A 22,633-nucleotide genomic window follows, 5' to 3' on the forward strand; every position below is an offset into this window, starting at 1 on the left:
ACTTAAAAAGCCGACCGGTGGCGGGATAACCATCCAACTGCTGGCTTTGAAATACACAGGCCGATGACGGGCAGCAGCGTCTTCGGTGCGCCAAAGCCAGCTCTGCGTTCACCAATCCGCCTGCCCAGCGTGGTGACTATGGGCAAAACACATGAGATCACGTTATTTTTGGCGTAAACTTGTGGAGGCCTATGTCCAGCAGTGGACTGTATAGGCTGAAATGACTAAGTAGTCATCACATCACGCTACAATAAATATATTGAAAAAAAAATTACTTCTCGAAGTATTTATATTTAATGAATAAATAAAAATCACGTCAAACAAACAACTTTTATCTACATATTACAGTGATCTAGTAACCTTCGCACCGCTTGGAGATGTCTGTTAGCATTTTATGTAACTCATATTATATCGAACTATATTACAATAATATAAATAGAAAAGTGTGTGTGCAATTCACACATGGCAGATTTGAAACTTCTGAAAAGTATCCTATAATAATTTTGTTTACCGAGAATATAAAATACTGTGTAACGTAATCTTATCATTCATCGTAATTTCTTTATCATTATATCTCTTAATATTATTATGTATTTAATTATATATCGTATATTCATTACTGCAACACCTTTGCTTATTCATTCCACTAATACATTTATTATTATAATATACAGCATGAAATTTGCAGAATTTATTACGTCTTTGGTATTTAAAGGGATATCTTAAATAAACACAAAGGCATACCTATTATTTATCAAGAAATTTCCTTAGGTTTAAAAGCAGGATAAAACAAGTGGCTTTATGTTTAGGCTATATTTTGATGTAATAAAAATATCAAAATCTAATCGTTCAACACCAAATATTAATATAATTATTTTTGTAAATGTAAAATGACAATCGTACAATATGGCTGTTAGTATTTCAAACAAATATAATATAAAAGTATTTACCTAAATGACCCACAAGAACACGAAAGTTCTCCGACGTATTTCTATGTATTTCACGCCCTGATCTATAGCAGATCGAAAAATTTAAAGCGGAGTGCTGCAAGGTTGCATATTTAGTTCAATTTGAAATTTAAATTCATTTAGTTCTGTATCGGCCATTGTTTTGTATTGCAACTAGGACAGTAATTAGAATGACAGTGAATTTGCTTCAGGTCCATGTTTTTAGGTCATGTTAATATGCTTTCGGCATCTATTATCGGTTGTGTACTGTTTTATAAGTGTTGTCATTGAATATATTCATTTTATGTTATACTACGTTCAATGTTGAGACGATTGAAGATGATTCGATTTCTTTATATATACATTTTTTTTATTTAACTTGGTCGGCAAACATGATGGTAAGCACCAGCAGGCACCTTAGGTTATAGACGTCTGCAACACCAGAAGCGCGTTGCCGACCTTATCCCCATTTCCCCCAAGGACCTCTGGTCACCTTAGTCACCACAGAAATACAAAACTGCTTGAAAACAGTATTATTTAGCTGTGATCTATTGTAAGTTGCTCCATATTTCGAGCAGGAAAGGAATATTTTTATAGCATATTAAAAGTGAACCATGTACGACCTTTGTTTTATATTTATCTTTACTAACGTAAAAAAAAACAAGCTTAATTTAACACCTTAAATCCACGCTTGTAGTTCATTCGTTAATGTCACTCTTACGAATAATAAATTCTTTAAAAAAGGCAGAAAAATTGTATCAAATAGGTACGCATATTCTCTAGTTTTTTGCTTACAATAGCTACCTATATTTAAAACAAATATTCCGACTCACGAAATAGACAAAAAATTACAAAACCAGAAGATGAATACGGAAGCGTTCGAAAGACTGACGAAGTGCAGCATCAAAATCCGTGCATATGAGCATCCAATCGTCTTCATCTCGACGGATGCTGCGCCGACAATCTCTCGTTCCTTTCACGTGGAGACGTTCGACTCTAACGTCTTTTAATCACGATACTTCGATTATTTATCTGAAAGTTCTGTTTTATATTAGAAATATCATAATATTATATAATACTACTAATTTTATAAATGCAACGTATGTATATAACTATAATTATATGTATGTATGTATGTTTGTTACTCTTTCATGCAAAAACTACTCGACCAATTTTTACGAAACTTGGTACGTAGATAGCTGAAGATCTAAAATAACACATGGGCTACTTTTTATCCAAGCATTCCCTCGGGATCGAAAATTATGCGGTCAAAACCGCGTGGCATAGCTAGTAATCATATAATAGTCTACTAAAATGAAAAAGCTGAGTTTGTAAGATTGAATAATTCCGGTTGTTTTTAAAATACAATTGTGAACCATTTAAATTTGCGACAAATAGGTAAAATAATTATTTGTATTTTTTGGACTATGACCATATGACCCACTAGACAGTATAAAGCAAAGTTTGTAGTGCTAATACAAAGCTTAGTACCTACGAATTCACAGTTACGATACAGCAAAATATTTTGTTAAACGAAAATACCCACTATAAAAGTACCAAAATATCAATTTATCAATAATAATTCATACACAGTGTTGCCTATGCTTGTAATACCTCTGTTCACAATACCTCCTTGAGATGGGTACTTACGTAAAGGCTTTGTGGCGGCTTATACCGTGTCGGCTTTAATTGAGGTATAAGTATTGATTACCGACATGTTTTTGTATAAAAATTTTAAACTAGTTTTAAAATGTGTGTAATTTATGCGTAATAATATACATAAACAGTAAAAATAATCATTTGTATAGAATTATATATTTAAATGTAAAAAAACAAGCATAGGATCTTTATTTTAAAATAGCCTAGCGAATTTCACCACCGCATCGATTTTTTTTAATTTTCTTTTTTCTTTGCATGGAAGATAATTAAAAAAAACGTTCTAAATAACAACGCACATAAATAAATAATCTACTCATTGCTTAAGCTGCTATTTAACCCCAATAAGAATTATCTCGATCTTCGAAACGGTACTACATTATAAACCAAGAATTCATTGACTATAACATCGTAGGATATAACTAAAAACGACACCTAAAAACGTCAATCACTCAACACTTCCTAACGTGCGAATCTGGAACGTTCGAACGAACACAATAACTGAAGTTGTATCAAATAATTTCAATACTCAAGACGACAATGCGACGCAGCCTTTTGTGGTACCATGTCAGCATCCACGGCTTGCCGCATCCGCAAGATACTAAATATTGTATTCATGTTTCAATTTCAATGTACGAGTATAATTCGGTGTTCTGTTGTTGTTCGATTCGATATTTGTTGTTTTATGATTCAACGGATTATTCGGTGCAGGATTACATAATTAATAAAGATGTGTGGACTCAGTGCCGCTGTATTTCATGCAAGATATTACTAATTTTGTACTAAAATATATTTTGTATATTATTTTTCAAAAGAGTTAACTGCGGAGTTTCTTGCCGATTCTTCTCTGCAGAATCTACATTCCGAATCGGTGGTAGCTTTACTTTTACAAAAAATAATAATCATTTTTTAAATTTTAATTTGTAATTTGATTCGATTCGAAAGTGCTCATGGGGCCTATTTGAATAAAGTTGTTTTTGATTTTCATTTTGAACAAAATGATTGACCGGCTTAGGGTAGTAATAATACGCATATATTATATGTATAAGTAGTATGTCTACATTCGTCAGCTAAGCATTTTTGTCAAGCGTATTTTTACATTATAAGGGTCGCAGTTACATCCTCGTAATTTCCGACCCCATTAGATTTTCCGCATAAAAATAGCTCATTCTAGATCTTCACCAGTAAGCCACTAGTTCAGTAGTTTTTGCGTGAAAGAGTCACAAACATTTATCCATCTTCGAAGTTTATCGCATTATCTTTCATAACTGTAACATATTCTTAAAATGAATATAATTTCATTAAGTAAATACATATTTATCGATACAATTTCTTCGTTGATAACAAAGCCGGTAATATGTAACTCCTAACTAAACTATTTTACGTAAACGTTCTTTACAGTGTCGCCCGCATTCATTCGTGTTGTTCTCATTATGTTAATTCGTGTTTAAGTACAACTTACAAGTATACTATTTTACCAGACTGCGAAGAGAAGATGGATAATGATTTTTAACGTTTATGTTCGTTAGGTTTATTAATCATTTGTTGGAATATGTTTCGTCAAGCCAATAAGTAATTTATCACCGACTATGAAATTAAAAAAAATGCTTTAGTTGTGAAATTTGTGGAAATATAAAGTTAGTAGTTATCACATTAATTTTACTTTATACAATATTAATAGTGAAAATTGACAAATTTACGAATATTATAAATGCATACATCTAAACAAAAAGGCCCTTCCATTATCCCTACTAATATTTAAAATGTGAATGTAAGTTTGTTTGTTACGCTTTCACGCGAAAACTACTTAACAGAACATAATGAATCTTCGTACACATATTCTTGAACGTATTAGAAGTAACATAGGATAATTTTAATTATAAAAATTCATTGCGATCGAAGCCGCAGGTAAAAGCTAGTCATTCATAAAAATTGAGAAAGTCAAATTGGTACATTCAAATCGACTGAAATTCATTTTAAAATCAATTTAATATAATAACCGTAATACTGATAAAAGGTAATATATGTATGTAATATCTTAATAACCTTGCTCGATGAATTTAAGCTCAATTTCCGTGATTTGTAACGGTTTCGTGACGAACAGATTTCCTTGTGGGTAGAACAATGAAATTTTTTTACACAAGATTGTGACGGATCAAAAAACACCTATTATGTTTGAATTGTCGTACATTGTCTGTCACTATAAATCAATTATATCTTTTGTTTTATTCGCCTCTTGAATTAATTATTATGTATAAGATAATAACTATGATTACGCTATTAATATCGAACGACTAAATAGAGTTGATTATTCAATAAACTTTTCTTTATATTTTTGTATACTATATGTATATACAAAAATGGAAATTTTCCACGCTTTTTTCGTCGTTCGTGAATGGTTTTTTTAATAATTACAAATTGTGTGATTGTCGTTTATTTTAAATGTTTTGCTTATTTAATTAGTAGGTATGTTTTAATATTTAAATATCAAAAATAGGTTTAAATGTAATTAAAAATAAAAATTCGGTCTATTAAATTCTAAAATTAAAAAATACTTCGATAACGACCTGAACTATTTGATTTTATTAACTTTATATTAACAGAGATATATAGGGAAGAGATAGATAGGGAATATATCCGCCAACACGCATTGGAGCAGCGTGGTGGATTAAGTTCTGATCCTTCTCCTACATGGGAAAAGAGGCCTATGCCCAGTAGTGGGATATTACAAGCTGAAGCGTAACAGAGATAGTAATTAAGTGATACCTACGCTAATCTATCAAAAAAAAGTACCAAATATAATTTAGTATGCCATCTACATAATCATTATTATTGTAAAAATGCATTATATTTATACGTACCTACTACGTTTTATATTTATTTTTAAATACATGCCCTTAAAATACATTATCAAGTATATTACAAACAAATGTATTAAATAAATAAAACGTTATTATCGTTTCAATATCGTTACCGTTTTAATATCGTTAATCATTCACCGGTATCCGAAGAGCCGGTAGATTTGACACTCTTCATTATTGTTGAGGCCATCGTTAACGTACGTCTGTAACGAATCTTCTATCATTAAAATATTTGTATATATCTATATAGATTAATAATATATATGTACACTAGTTGTATCTTGCGGCTTTACCCGTGTGACTTCCGATTTCGAGGGATTGTGGGGATGAAATCTAACCTATGTTTTTTTATAGATTTCTAACTAATACTTTTAAATAGTTTCTGTATGAAAAAATAAACAAATATTCAATACTAAACTTGTATAACTTATATTAAAATAATATCATATATCGTGAATAATATAATATAACATATTTATGAAAAAAAAAAAAAGTTATATATTATTCTAAATATCAAGCTATCAGAATATCAGTTTTTATAAAAGATCATTACATAATATATACTACGTACTTACTAAGAAAAAGCATATTAAGTTCAATGACAATAATATTCATAAGACCAATGTTATTTCCTATTTCACTAAAATTTAGCCATAATTATAAGACGTATTTTTTTAAATTATGTATATAATAAACTCGTCCAGAAATGGTCGTGTCCGTCGGTTACTTTTTCATTCCAATACAACTTGTCATCAAGTGTTCTTGTAAGTTTTTCCATAATTTGAAGGCTTGCAATGAATTACGTTCTTTTATTATTTATTGAATTTAGCTCGTGACACCGTATGGGCGGAATATTAAATGAAGCAATTTTTAACACATGGTTAAATATGTCTAGCATTACAGGGTGTTGAGGTAGGTATATAAGTTGAAATTATAAATATTGTATTATCAATATCTTTATTATCTTAATACATTTAAGATCAGAAAAACAACATTGTCAGTCTAAGATTAATTAGTAGGTATATTTTTTTACGTAATGTGCAAGTAAGCCGTCAATATTTTTCATTAATGCTTTACCAATATTAATCATTGGCTTCTTGTAGTCACATTAATATCATTAATATTCGTTTTATCGTAAACGTTTCTTACATACAGACATCAACTACAATTTTATTATAAATATTGATGTATGATAAAATTGCAACAAGTTTAATTGGACTTCATTGTGACTGAAAGAGCAATAAATCAATCAATATATCTGTATATAGTAAAACTGCTAGTTCCCCCTTACGTACATACTAATTTCAAAGCGAAACAATCTTGTCCGTCTGTTGTAACAACATCTAAAGAGTAATTTTGCATAATACTTTTTTTGTGTCGCGTCATTGTATACGCCACTCTTTGTTGAAGCTTTCCTAATAGGAGGAAAAGAAGTGTAAACAACAGAAATTTCACGCCTAAAATCCTTTCATGCCTACCCTAATACCTAAAGGGAATGTAACTACGAAATTAAAGGCGGAGTCGCTGAAAAAAAACACACACACAAAACACAAAGAAAACACGTTTTGTAATTCCTATTTTAGCCTTACAGCCTTACACGTCATTGGCTCTAAGTCAGAAAGCATTAAATTTTTCCGAGGCACTTAGGTTTTTACGAGGAAGGGATAACAAAGGGTGGCAACGTTATTCCTTATGTGCCTACGTTATGTACTTAGAAGTAATCACTGAGCACTTTTCGCGTACGTCATTATCCGTACGAATACAAACATAGCGTGAGTATATACTTAAGCGTTTATGTGATTTAGTTGGTTTAAATTGTTTTAATAAAGCTCGGAAGTCGATCGAATTTAATTTTGTATTGTTTACGTTGTTTTTAATTGTTTGTGGAAGGTTTTTGAGAGATTTGTTTTTGTGATATGATAGCGGTATATATACTGTCATTACGATTGTTTCATTTTCACGCTTTTATGACAAGTGATTCTTAAAGCTCATGATTGTATGGTTTAAACATAAACTTAACATAGAATGTATGAAAATATAAACGGAAAACCGGGATGTCTGGCGCTAACTTAGGTAGCTCTTTGTCCAGCAGTGGACTACAATAGGCTGAACGGAACTGAACTGATATAGAAATTACCGACAAATAAAATAAATTTACTAATATTTACCATATTCTGTATGATTTTTACAGCTAAACTAGCTGACTCGGCAAACGTTGTCTTGCCACTAAACGCTATTTAAAAATAGTGGTTGGTGGTAGAAGGGTGAAAATTTAGGGTTGTATGTATTTTTCAACGCCAAATCACAATAAAATAAAAAATAAATAATTTATCTAAAAATTAAAAAATATATATTTAGGAGTGGACTACCCTTAACATTTAGGGGGATGAAAAATAGATATTGTTCGATTCTCAGACCTACCCAATATGGACACAAAATTTCATGAGAATCGGTCAAGCCGTTTCGGAGGAGTTTAACTACAAACACCGCGACACGAGAATTTTATATATTAGATTAGTATATGAAAATAAGGTGGAAAATTTGTTACTTTTCTACTTAATGGTCTTTTATATAACGACCGAATTAATTATTTCTTTTACAATTACAAAAGAAAAGCAACAATAGATCGAGTTACAACTTATAAAATGTGAACAGGCCTAAACTGGCCTTATATGTTCGCAATACCCAAAGTCAGTAAAATTTCTCATCAATTACATATTTAAGTATAGATATACTAAGTTTAAATAAGTCTAACGCTAATAAATCTATAAATTTTCAGCAGGCTATCAGAAAGCGACAAGGTAGTGGCGCCAAGTGCGTCTCCAACGCTGACGGAACAGCCCCTCGACCTGAGCGCCAAATCCACCTCCAGCACGAGCGGTACACCACCTCCTGACACCAAAAGTCTGGATAACACCAGGTGATTAACCTATATTTACTTACTTTCATTTAGGTAGTCCAGCGACGTATTCAATTATAATAATATGGAATAGAGAAACAGAGTCGATAGTTTTTGGTGAATTTGGCACTTAAGGAACAAGGAGAAAATGTTTTAAAAAATTGGGGGTAGCTTAATAAAGTAGGTATTTTATGATAGGCAAATAAAGATAAAAAAAAATTGCAAGATAGTTTTATATTTAATTATAAATGAAACAACGTACGACAATACCTTCTTACGAATGTAATTCTTATTTATACTGCGCTTCGCGTATTCTGTCTTTATACTGCGCTTGTCACTCAGCTACGACAACTGCTAAGACGATGCAAATGTACTTAATAAAAAGTACTAGTGGTCGCCCAGTGGACGAAATTCAATTTAAAAAAACACAAAATAATGAAAATAAAGAACCTTTTTAAAATTTTCAATTAAAAAAAACACAAAATAATGAAAATAAAGAACCTTTTAAAATTTTTCAATTTGACTTACAGACTTTTACAATCAACAATATGCGTGTGTGTGTCAAATACATGGTAGTGTGTGTAACGTTTTTTTTTTTATTGATTTGATATATTTTTATGCATAATTTAAAAAAATATTAGCATTCTGCATTCCTTCTCTATATAAACTATAAGTGTGCGAAATTTCATATTTCTCCGCCGCACAATTTTCCTAAAAAGGGGTACAAAGTTTTTGCTTTACGTGTAAAATATAAATTATTATCTGTATTTTATTTCCGAAAAGTAAAGTGTAAATTGGGATAGTTTACTTAGGTGATAGGTTGTTGAAATCTCGAATTTTTTAAACTCTTTGTTAACCCTGGTATACCAGGAAATAAGCTTACTCATGGGATAGATAGAAAAATTTATCTTTTATTAGGCGTTGATCAAAAACATTGCTCAGACTAGTGGAAAATTTTCGTCTGCTTTCTATTAGAAAGGAGAACGTTCCCGCGAGATTATAACCATTGACGAGATGCGTTTTCGACTAAAATCGTGTCTGGTAACAAAAAAAAAAAACTTGAAATATTTTTTAAAGGTTTATTAGTAACCATCCTCATATTTATGGAAATTTAAAGACGTGTTAATAAGTAGGCAATTTTAATATGGATTCTTTAAATATTTCGATATCATAATTGATTTTTTTTTAAGATAAAGCAATTATCAAATAGCATATCAACAGTGAATTATGAACAAAAAAAAATACCGTACTTCTTAGATATATATTATATTTGTTTTTAAAAATTAACATTTCATTTATCTAGTCTAATAAAACATTAAACCCTAAGATATACTTCTTTCAAAATAAACAACGTTCATTCTAAAAAAAATTCGAACGTTCTTGAAAAGCTCGTGAAACGTTAGAAAAACGCCTAATTAAAATAATGGATCCGCAACACCCCCGGGGGGTGTTTTCACCTGACGAAATAAACTCACCCCAGTGAAATGCAGTCGATGGTCGTTTCAGATAAGTTGAATTTGCATCAAATTAAGGTCACGTACTTTTTCTAATTCATTTAGCGTGCTTTGAAACGTTCGACGCCACATTTCCCTAAAGTAACGTCGTTAGGTGGGAAATATGTTTTTGAATGCTTTTGTGTGTGTTAGTGAATTTTTAACGATATAACGATAACACGATTTTATCGGTAGCGATATTTATGAAAATACATGTGTTTTTAAGCTTTAATGGTCACTAATTACGCGAGTGTCATTTTGAAATCGATGAAAACGTTACGTCGTCTACAACGTCGCCGAAATATCAGAAGTTTCAAAACCGTAATCGCGGTAAGTTCCATAGAATGAAAAGTGGAAACTAATACCTATACTTGTAATTTTTTATTATTAAAAATTTATTCTACATTACAAAAATGAAATTCAGTTATTACATCATGTATGAGAGCGATTAACTGTGAATCTGTGACACAGATTTTAAGAGCCATTTCACAATTTTACGCTCTGCAAGTTTAGGTAAATTTGGTCGCATCGCGCGAATCGTACGAGCCGCGCGATCTTTGTGCTAGTAAGTATAGTGTGACAACCAAAAGACCATCTTGATCATTTTCTAATGTATAATAAAAATTAATAACTATGGTATAAAATGTTTTTTACATAATTAATTTGTTAAAAATTTCAAGTATGTTATATAACAACAGTCAATAAATTTAAAATATCAATTTTATGAAACAATTTTTTTTAAATTGATTTAGTTTTTTCAGATTACGAATGAATCTAATATTTACGATATGAATAAAATAGCATTTTATGACATCGACACCGACAAACATATTAATTAACAAATAACAAGACAAACAGATTGAAATGCCTATTTGTATTGATAGTGTGAGAAAAGAAAATTAAATTATACATTTGTTTACAGAAATTATCATAATATTATTTTACAGTCATTTTTGTAATACGTTTATTTTATTTATATTTTATTATGAAAGTATCAAATGCGTTTTATCCGCTATAACAACAGGCGCTTGGCGCGTGTGAGCGAAAGAGACGGCTGCGCAGAATTTGGCTTGGACCTTACCTCTAAGAGCGCTAGCGCTCGACTGATTTACCGGGCTTGATGCGTGGTAATATATACTATCTTTTTATTATTTAATATAAAATGTATTCAAAATAATTACATCTTTTAATTATTTTTTTTTGTATTCCTTAATGATGTAAGTTTACTTTGATGAAGATAGTTCGTTAAAATTTCTTAGTTTTCTAAGAGAAATATCGCTTTTAAAATTGTACTTATTTGGAAAATATTCGTAACTTTAATTTTTTTTATCGTTTAATAGAGATACAAATGGAATAAAAATCTATGATAGTGTGCAACAAAAGTATATTCCACATATTATGATATTTTTTTAAAATGATTTGAACGTAGAGGTTATTGAAAAGTAGGACTTCAAAGTATACATTGCGACCGTTTACCTAGAGAGGAGGCTGATGAAAAGGTTAATAATTTTATACACATAATATAAATCAAAATTCTGATCCGACTATGGACTACAACAAAGGTTGCTTTATTATATTTCAAGAATATAAATTACATTATTGCATCCAACACTGAGATTAACGACGTCTTAATATTACAATTTCGCGGATTGTTACCGATTTTTGTGAAATGGCTCTTAATAAAACTTTCACTATTTGATAGATGCATTATTCAATAGTAAAATAGGCTATAAAACATTATACTACGACTCATAAACACTAGAACAATAGTTATAAATATCAAAACAGGTGAAAACGCGGATGAGACTAGTTTGAAATATTGTTTGTTATCTAACTAGAGCTTTAATTAGTTTAAGAGCTGCAAAGATATCCTCTGTACAGATATAAGTATATACATTTATTCAAGCTATATATAATTCAGTCTGGAAATGCAAAATTAAAATTACATTATATTTAAAAATGGCGAAAATAATAATGAATGTACGGTTTTCTAAAATAACACTTTAGACACTTATTAACCCAAAACATTTTATTGTTTACCTAAAAAACATCCGTTCATATTTGCATGGACCTCGTATATCGTGCAATATTATTAATAACTAGCTGTGCTCGCGACTTTGTCTACGTGGAATAGTGACTTTACATGTTCAACGTGATTCTTTAAATTGGCACAACTTTTTTATTTAGGAACCAATTGAAATGAAACAAATACAAAATGTTAAGTTAAGCTTGCCACAATATGTTAGTAAAAATCAAATCTAAATCGGATAAGCCGTTTCTGAGATTAGCGTGCACAAACGCATAGACAAACAGACAAAGAGACAAAAACTTTGACAATCATTGTTTTTGGTCCTATTTTCGTTGATAAAGGTCACAATAATATATTTTTAATATCTTAAATGTACAGAAGACGACCCGTTACATTTTTATTGTATGTATGATTACATTACCTACACATTTTAAAACTCAAAAAAAAAACAACGGATAACTACTCGTATGGTTGAGTTTCAGTAATAATGTTCTATTAGTAGGTAAACAAACCTACAAGATATTCGGTTTCACACACTGCTTTCGCCAAAAAACGAATTGTGTTTGCTGGCAAACGAAAAAAAACCGACTTCAATTACATCGACAAGTAATACAACGTAGGTAGACAAAAAAATAGTCAAATAAATAAATACGCATTATCAAAGATAACTCCAAAATCGATGAAAGGATTATCAAAATCGGTTCATAAACGACGAAGTTATCCCCGAACATATATATATATATATATATATATAAGTACGGTCCAATTGAGTAACCTCCTCCTTTTATGAAGTCGGCTAAAAATATAAAACAAGTATTTTAATTAAACATAAACATTAAATCGAAAGAGGATTTACTCCAATATCTGAATACTTAGAATAACTTTACGGAGTGACTTATCAGAGTTCAACATTAATTGCTTAAATATTTGATTTAAATTGAATTTTACTGACTGAAGCCCAAAAGGAATGAAGTGGATAGAAAGATATCTAAATTATGTATTGCCTCCGTACTATGATTGTAACATTAATAATTTTTATATCTTTTATTTATTCAATTGTAGCTGACATTACACTGTCGATTTAATTGTTTTGTTTCTTATTTCAAACTAGCTGTGCCCGCGACTTCGTTCGAGTGTAATTTAACATAAATATTTATAAAATAAATACATTTCTAAAATAAAAGTAGCTTAAGTTAATCCTTATTATTATTAGCTATTTGACAGTGAAAGTGCCGTCAAAATCGGTTCAGCCGTTTCAAAGATCAGACTCAACAAACAAATAGACAAAAATTGTAAAAAATGTTATTATGATATATGTACCTAACGAGTATACATCCATATGCATTTAGTAAAAAGCGGTTATTTTAATATTACAAACAGACACTCCAATTTTATTTATTTGTATAGATAGATTTAGTTGTACACTTACTTTCCGTATTCGGATTTAAATAAATTAAAACAATGTTAACTTAATACATAGAAATCGAACAACCCAGCACCAATATCAAATCTCAAATAACATTTCATAAAATTATGATTGAACTGGGAAAACTTTGAGGAAAAGTCGATTCATTACGGGGTATATTGCCCATAACATTCATAGCGTGCACTTCCTATTGAAATATGGCCCTGGATCACACAAACAATGGCTTATGTGAATGTGCCCATTACTTTTGTAACGAAACATGCGGCCGTCGAACTTGACCATTGTGATTATTCTTTTCTATATAACAGAGTATGTGGTAGCTTATTTTTTTCAAGTGTGGTTAAGTCCTCTAAACGCGGCGAGTGATTTCGCCCACTCGTAGTTTGGGCGCTAGTCCGACTGATTGATATTTTAAATTATAACTCCGCTTCTATAAATGAACTATTTGAATAGAACAAGGGCTCGTAAAGTTATAATATTTAGTCCAATACAATATGTATGTATGTATATGTGTATTTATGTATGCAAGGTTGTATCTGTTTATGTATGTTTATATTTTTATGATATATATATGTATATATGAATTTATTTGCTCATGTATATACTAAGCCACTAACTTTACTTTATATTTCCTCCCTTTTTTTCTTCTTTATCTGAATTTTACTAATACTCAATTTCGCACACCTACAAACGTTTGCTCTTGTACGTCCTAAGGTTGGCTGGTAGAGAATGCTCTTAGTATTAAGCCCGCCTTTTGTACAATTCTTTAATGTCTTGTGCAATCAAGTATTAATAAATAAATGAATAAATATGTAATGTAGGTATAAAAATGTTATAAGTAATAAACTTTTTTATGTGATTCACGATTCGCCTGTAACTCCTTTCCTCTGTCAACGCCTGTAAATCTCAACTCACTGCTGGGCATAGGCTAGTTAAGGTCGGAGTTTAATCCACCACGCTGCTCCACTGCGGGTTAGCGGATATATTCCCCACTATGAGTAACGATCGCTATCAGGTGCTCTACGAGGAAAGGTGGTAAATACAAATATCCATCTTTGATCTGATTAAGAATAGATAATACTCACAAAATGATTCTACGAGGGGCACATATTCGGTGTATGGATAAACCGTTGACAAATAAATAAAATTAAACAGCAACAAAGTAATTAAATTATTTGATAATGCACAATAAACATATTTAAACGACGACGCGTTGGCGCAGCGGTCACAGCACTGGCTATTGCGCTGGCGGTCGCGGGTTCGATCCCCGCTCACGACAGATACTCGTATTGGCCATATAGATGTTTGTCGTGGTCTGGGCGTTGTGCTTGTGTATTGTGTGTGTTTCCGGACCCCCGACACAGGAGAAAATCCTACTGGGGGCTGTTGAGTGTGAAGCGATTATTTATTATTTATTTAAAAGGCAATGACGCTGAAATTTCAGTAATAACTGTTTTTATTTGTGTCCTTACTTTACAAATCTTATATTTTGACATCGCTGGCGTTACCTAAAACTCAAGGATAGCACTAGGTTGCTTAACATATGAACAGTTGAATGCGTGTATTAAACATATATAATATAAAATGAATTAAAATATATACTATATGCATTTATGTATATATGATTACGAAAAGTAATTGAAATAGTAATAAAAAATGTATCAACTGGCCTGTGTCAAGGAACTTTGTATCGTATGTCATTGCTCTCGGCCGTCATATTAAGATTACGAAACATCGTTGTTTACCCGACGGACAGTTTTATTATTGACTCATCTGTGCAAATTCAACGATTTGCTAGTTTTGTTGCAAATAAAACCGAGTGCTCGATGATTAATGTATGTTTTAATTAGGTTACTGGAAACTGGTTCAAAAATTAATTTTAATTTTATATATTATTACCAATTTATTATATACCTAAATATATCATTAGGATATAACTCTCTCAAGAAGTCGAAGATATTTCAAAAGCTTTAAATATATATTTTTGACTCGACCCTTTGTTTTGAGATAAATGTTTAAGCTATAGGTGGCACGATCACCTGTTGTTTTAGTCATATAATTTAAGTCAATTATATAATTTAGTCTCGACATGTTAAAATAATAATTATATATAGACATAAACAAATAACATATTTCGTTTAGATTCTAGTATAAGTATACTCGTAAAGTAATCAAATAGGTTGAAAGTAAATAAGTTCGTAATCCTTAACGAAGAGTTAAGATTTGTCAAGAGAAAAAATACTTTTTATGCCTACATAATATGTTAGTAAGACTATGTAAAATAATATTAAACTTTTATTTGTAAAATGCATTCAGAAACCATACGTTAGTCTCACAGCACATTATTTGTTTCTGTTAGCGAATTTCTGACGCAACTTTTGCAGTATGTTCGTACTTCCTACAATTATTATTTACTTCAGTGTTTTTGCAATCACTCATCACCATCATCACTTCTGCCTATCGCAGTCCACTGCTGGACATATAGGCTTCCACAAGTTCGCGCCAAAAACGGCGCGAACTCATATGTTTTGCCCATATAGTCACCTCGCTGGGCAGACGGGTTGGTTACCGCAGAGCTGCCTTTGCCGAATACACAGGCCGAAGATGCTTCTGCTATCTGTCTTCGGCCTGTGTTTTTCAAAGCAAGCTAGTTGAATGGCTATCCCGAACTGTGTTATCACTTAGTCACCTCTTACGACACGCACGGGAAAAGAGGGGGTGGCTGTATTCATTACTGCCGTAGCCACAAAGCAGAAGTTAATAATAATAATAATAAAATAAAATAATAAATTCTTAATTGGACCAAATACTTTACAATTTCCTAACCCGCCAAACTGCGTGACAGTTTATCGGCGGATAGAACCTAAGTAACGACAAGATTTGTGCGAATTGCTTGTGCAATTTACGATAATTTTTTGATAATATACCGTCATTATTAGTTGTAGATGTCTCACTTTTAATAAGCGACAGGTAATTTGTAATGTTCAAAAATCCAATTAAAAGTAAAATTACGCCATCTATTAGCCAATTTGACAAACTATACGGAAGCATACACCGTCCGATCCCCATTTGACCTACATCCAACGATTCGTACAATAGCGAACTGCCCTCTCCGAGTACTTAGTAAACCCTTTTATTAAGAACTTTATCGAGGGTGAAATCATTTCATTTCAATGCGTTGATATTATTACCTCCTACGATGAGGGTCCGGAGAGATATCGAGTAATATCTAGATTTCAAACTACTATATTATATACCTACGAACTCGAGTAGGTTTGAATATCAACTTTCGAAAAAGGTGATTCAGACTTTAAAAAAAATGATTTTTTTGTTTCGTTATACTTTGAGCTTTTCGTAATAAGTAAAGAGATTTTTCTAGAACGATGACGATTCATGTGTATAATTTAAATTTTATTCGTTTCTGTATAATATAGTAAAAATATAGCACAATACGTTCGTACGAAAAACTATCATTAGCCCAGCTCAGTCAGTCGTACACCCGGCGACATTTTCTCAACGGTCATTTCACGTTACGGATAAAATAGCAAAATAAAATCTATATTGTTATGTCGTCCGCATCGTTGAACCAGCAAACGGACCCTCGTTACTAGAAATGTCCGCTCGAAGAGAGCTCAAAGCGCGTACAAGAGGAGAATAAGACACAGTCTCGATTTCAGCACCGATATTATGCACGATATCCAATCGATAACAGAATAAATTCATTCTGGGACCGCGATGTGGGTCGCACGACTCGCCAAAACAAATAAAAATGCAGCGATAGTCGACGGTGCATCGACCTTGCATCCTCGCTCCGAGTCGGCGACACCAAGCGATATGCCCCCCACCCGCCGAATAATAAGGTCCGATATTCTCTGTCGACGATATCGAAAAATAAGAAAGTAAAACCCAAGATGAAACTAAAGACGACCGATTCGATTCAAAGCGAATCGGACCATAAAACGACGGTATAGAACTTAATTTCGCGACACGACCATCGGGAAATAAAAGACGAAGGGAAAAAGATAAAGACGCATTCATAGTAGTTCGTTATCGGTGAGTCCACGAGTAAATATTTCGCATTTCGCCTTATCTCGAATTAATACAGCGGCCGTTTTGAAATATTGAATTTAGACGAGTTTTCGACCGATTGCCGGTTGTTGACCAGCTGTTGACCCATATTGTTTAGTGATTCACGTCACCACGGGAGTAATACGAGCCTCTGTTTATCTCGACATGCAAAGAATTGCGGCGAATTATTTGCTTAATGAGTTCACTGCGCTGCCTTCGTTTTTAGATTACCTGCTGCACTTTTACACACTTACATCTTATGCGTATGAAGTATCTGTATTTCTTTAACATAGTGTTTAGACAACATTTTCGAACTCTTTTGTCTTCCACACTACCGTAGTTGACTTAAACATAATTAATAATGTCTTATAAATTATCCTCTTATTGTTGCAGATTAAAACGTGCAGTCCTAGAAGGGTCAAGCAATAGCGCTACGAGACGCGCCTACACAGAGGATGAGCTACAGTCCGCGCTGCGGGACATCCAGTCCGGGCGGTTGGGGACCCGTCGTGCCGCCGTTGTGTATGGGATCCCTCGCTCCACGTTACGGAACAAGGTCAACAAGTTCGGCCTCACCACCGATACCGGCCAAGATTCCGAGCCCGATAGCGAGCCCGAGAAGCCGGAGTCACCGCCGTCGGTCATCCTCAAGATCCCAACCTTCCCGCCGCCCGACGAGAAGAGTCCCTCGCCCGCGACGCCAGTCACCACCCCGGTAACGCCCATCACTCCTATTCTTCCCACACAGCCGCCGCTCCTACTCCCACCGTCGGTCTTCGCCGACCCGCCCTCCGGCCAGCACCTCTTCACGTCCCTCAGCGACGTTATAGCGAAAAGCATCAGTCAAAAGTTTCAACAGCCCCTAGATCGACCGCCTCAGCCCTCCGACCTCCAGTTCATGCGCGCGCCAGATAGACACGTCTCCGTGATAAAAACGCCCCCCGATAACCAGAGGAACTACGCGATGCCGAGCAACTCGAAGGCGCCGCCTAACAATAACGGGCAGCCGGCGACCGGCGGGAAGGGCACGCGGCCCAAACGCGGGAAGTACCGCAATTACGACAGAGACAGTCTCGTGGAGGCCGTGAAGGCGGTGCAACGCGGAGAGATGTCCGTACACCGCGCCGGGTCCTACTACGGCGTGCCGCACTCCACGCTCGAATACAAGGTGAAGGAGCGCCACCTCATGAGGCCCAGGAAACGCGAGCCGAAGCCCCAACCGGAGGTCAAGCCGCAGCCCCCGAAGCCGCCGCCGAAGCCGGCGACGAAGCCGTTCGGGAACGGGCTCAACGGCCCCGAGGGCTACCCGGCCGGGTACCCGTTCTGGGCGGGCGGGTTCCCGCCGCCCGCGCCGGACCTGTACGCGTCGCACATGATGCGGCGCCTGCGCGAGGAGGCGCCGCCGGCCAACGGCTCGTTCCTGGAGGGCATCATCCGCTCCAGCCTGGAGCGCGAGGAGCCGGCCGCGCGCCGCCCGCGCCTGGACGCCGGCCTGCGCCTGGCCGCCGACATGCGCGAGGCGGTGCAGCGCCTGCGCGCCGACAAGCTGCGCCCGCGCAACGGCACGCCCACGCCGCCCGCCGAGCCCGCGCCCGAGCGCGCCTAGCGCCACCAAATATCACAATAGTTACCTAACGTCACAACCGACTCGATACACGGCTTTACCGATGCGATATCACAATTAATAGCGAGTAGACCGTTTGCGTTCCGTACTCCTCGAGCCCGGCCCCGCCCGGAGCCCCCGGCGGCGCCGAGCCCGCTCCGCACCGGGTTGTCCTAAATTACGTTCCCAGTCCGGAAACCTCACTTTTCGACCTCGTTTTAAGTAAAAGACAACCAAAAGTTAATGTTATGAAATCGACTATTTAAATATTTTTAAGTAAATAAAAAAAAAAACAATGTAACAAATTAATTATAAAGCTAGCTATGAGTGTAAATGTTATCGATTTTTAAGTGAATAAACGCAGATTTTGTGCGGTGTTTTTATAATTAGATAGGTAATAATAATATTGAATGAAGGATCGCCGCGGCGGGCCCGGTCGCCCCGTCTCTGTCTGTCGCCCCGCGTGTGAGAGGGACGGCTGCATGCGCGGCTCCGCGAAGCCGAAATCGGACTTGTGCAATTATTATTTTGTAAAAAATAGTAATTTAATGTGTGTGTGTGCTAACACGTGGATTTCCATATTACTAAATGTGATATTTAGGTATTACGAGTGCGGTTTGCGTGGCGCGGTGTTTACACCGACGTACATACGTCTAGTGAACTTATATATTTTATGTACTATTATTGTATCTTAAGAAGATAATATTCTTATTTTTCATGGTCCAAGTTTTAAATGTATTATCGACTATACAACAAATATGAATAATCATTATTATATTCTTGTCGACTTTAAAAATTATTAGCCCAAAAAAATTCCTCAAAAAAAATTAATATCTTCAAATTTGTGACATTTTTTGGTGTTCAATCGGAGTATATAACGGAGGTACGGTGGTAAATAATGTATACGCTCTCACAGAATAAATTTAGGTAAAAATATTTGGATATTATAAATATTATCATACGATTACTTATAGTAAGATACGTGTAAATGTGCGCCTCATGGAAATTTAAGAAGTCTTTGTATTGTGTATGTAATTAAAATATACATATATTATATACAAGTTAAAAAATAAATAAATATTGTCGTACATTTTTTCTTCGGAGACCACGAATGATGTGAAAATAGAATACAGAGTCTGACTTCGACATTTCGACGGTAAATATCATAATCTCAAGAGGACCTTAAGAATGTAAATTAAAAAAAAAAAACTATAAATGTTTAAATAATCTGTAAGTATCAAAATTCACATACATATCCAAAGTCGAGATGTCGAACACCCACTCTACTATAGCAAAAAACAAAAAAAAAAAAACAAAATTTTTTATATTCGAAATTTAATAGTCGATAGCATGTTTTCACCTCCATTTCGTTTTCTCTGTGTATAATTTTTGATGTCTTTTTAGCGTTTAATCCTCGGAAAAAAAAAATTATAATAACTGTTATATGCATTTATATTGGTAAAAGACTTGTAAGAAGTATATAAAAGTAAAGACATAATGTCGCAGTGTAGCGTCGGCTAGGGCCCACCAGACCGCATTTCAAAACTTTCCAAATTAAAATTATAGAAAAAAAAATCGAACAACTTTTTTTAATACGTACACAAATCTATGTGTTATGCCTGACATTTGTTGATAGCTTAAAAAAAGTTATTTTGTGTAAGTTTGTACAGAAATAATAGGATGGGACAATTTGCAAAGATAATTTAGATGTTAATAAAACATTCCGGTTAGAATGTTATTAGATTTTTTTTTAAATAATAATATAAATATTTTTCACATCGGGAACAAATCATTATGTTGTTTAATCTTATTTTGTAACGTTAGTTAATTTTTAAGTGGCTTTATTTTTTAAAATAACCCTATATATATGATTATAATATTATATTGAGATGTTATACATGTCATTGTTTTGTGCGAAGTGTTTGGGGTTCGATCCCGGTTTAAAAGAGAGTTGCGACTGATATGTAGTAGAAAAATGCCGAGTTGAAGCGCTCGGCCGGTTTGTACAAAGTGTATACGCCGCCTTAACGTATGTTATGAACAGTGATCTCCGCAATCAGCTTGTCTACACTTCATACACGCCATTTTGACTTGCAAAAAACATTTTTGTATACTTTCAAATCAAATAAGTCAGATGTAACGCCTTCTTCGAAACATTTATTTCCACTGGCAACTCCGGTGTGTGTTGCTATCGCTTTTCAATGAGGTCACTGGATTTTATTAGTGAATCGTTTTTATTGTATATTGTTCGATAATTTTTTCCACATAGATTTAAGAATTTTAGTTAATAACGTAGAGTAATTTTGAATTAATAGGTAGGCGGTAGTAATTCTTTAATATTTTGTTAATTATTTTTTTTTTTTCGTATTTGTAATGAATTTCTTAAGGGTTAGGTTAAACTTGAACGGTCCTCACCGGTCCAGGAACAAAAGACAATGAAGGGAAGTTGCATTTTTTTATAAAAGAAAAAAAAAACGCTCTTTATGATTCCGAGACGACGTGATCTAGAGTGCAATCTAATCTTAGGTGTTTCTGAACGAAATCGTCGCTCAATAACGCTTTTATTCGCATCAAACGCGAAAACTATAAAAATACCCTTAAAAATAGACTACAAAAACCGTTACAAATATACAAAATCAAATCTCATGTCAAAATATCGAACGCGAGCGCAGTTTCGGAAATTAAAAAAAAATTACTTGTGTAACGTATTCTGTAGTCTATGAAACGTTATATACCTTAAAAGACATTGCCAGATCTTATTTCTAAGCATTCGTAAACACATGTTGTTCGTTTGTGTGACTGTATTGTATATAACCGTCCATCGGCCGCAGGCAAAGCGACACGTCACGTTTGACAGAACGTGTGGCAATGTGTCAAACGTGGCAGAACATGTCAAACGTGATAGGCCGTGCTGTGACGGTGTGTCACTTGGCCTCCGGTCGGGGCGGGTAGGATGAACTTAATGTAAGCTTCACCTAATTGTTTTCCTTCTATATATGTATCTCTAGAAGATTAATTTTAAAATTAAAAAAAGTAAAAAATTACGATTATTCTACTTTTTATAACAATAATTCCTTATTACATTAGATTTATGGATGGATGGATTTTGTTTTAAACAAAGCTAGAGCAGAACGTGGGCTGCCACGTTAAAAATATGTACAACACAAAGCATTTAATTTTAGACATATTAAATATAATGTTATCTTTATTGAAGATAGTGTAATTCGAAATATTTTTCATGGTGTATTTATTTGTGAAATGTTAACGCTTACGAAATTCACATCACATACTGGGGAACATTGATTTTATGAATGTTGTCAACGTAAAAAAGTAAATTTAATTAAATAAAAAAATGTGAAATATTTTTAATTTTGTGATCGGATAAGAAAATTTATAATGATTTAGGTAATGGACCAATGTATAAGATAGACACTGTTATTTCCTGTAATCGATTTGAACGGCTCATGTTTTTTTTTTAAATAATATCAACCGGAAAGAGCTATCGAGATCAAATTATAATATTGTTATTTAATTATTGAGTACAAGTTTAATGGAATATTTTTTTTTTTCAATATACATTACTCGCCTCTTTAGTTTTTTTTTTTTTGTTATTTTGTTCCTTTAGTTTTTATTAATATTGTTTAGTTTTCT

At 33.7% G+C, this 22,633-nt stretch overlaps 1 protein-coding gene across 1 annotated transcript in view; it reads left to right on the forward strand.

Annotated features, from left to right (window-relative positions):
* LOC123665199 (mushroom body large-type Kenyon cell-specific protein 1) overlaps nucleotides 1-22,026 on the forward strand; it is a 213,943-nt gene extending 191,917 nt beyond the window's left edge. Inside the window, exons 6-7 of the mRNA XM_045599541.1 lie at nucleotides 8,247-8,384; nucleotides 17,773-22,026. Coding sequence (XP_045455497.1) covers nucleotides 8,247-8,384; nucleotides 17,773-18,985 — 1,351 coding nt within the window. The 3' untranslated portion in view covers nucleotides 18,986-22,026. The remainder of the gene's footprint in view (nucleotides 1-8,246; nucleotides 8,385-17,772) is intronic.
* Nucleotides 22,027-22,633: the final 607 nt, after the last annotated feature.

The sequence above is a fragment of the Melitaea cinxia genome, chromosome 23 (assembly GCF_905220565.1).
Source record: "Melitaea cinxia chromosome 23, ilMelCinx1.1, whole genome shotgun sequence".
NCBI classification, from domain to species: Eukaryota; Metazoa; Arthropoda; class Insecta; order Lepidoptera; family Nymphalidae; genus Melitaea; species Melitaea cinxia.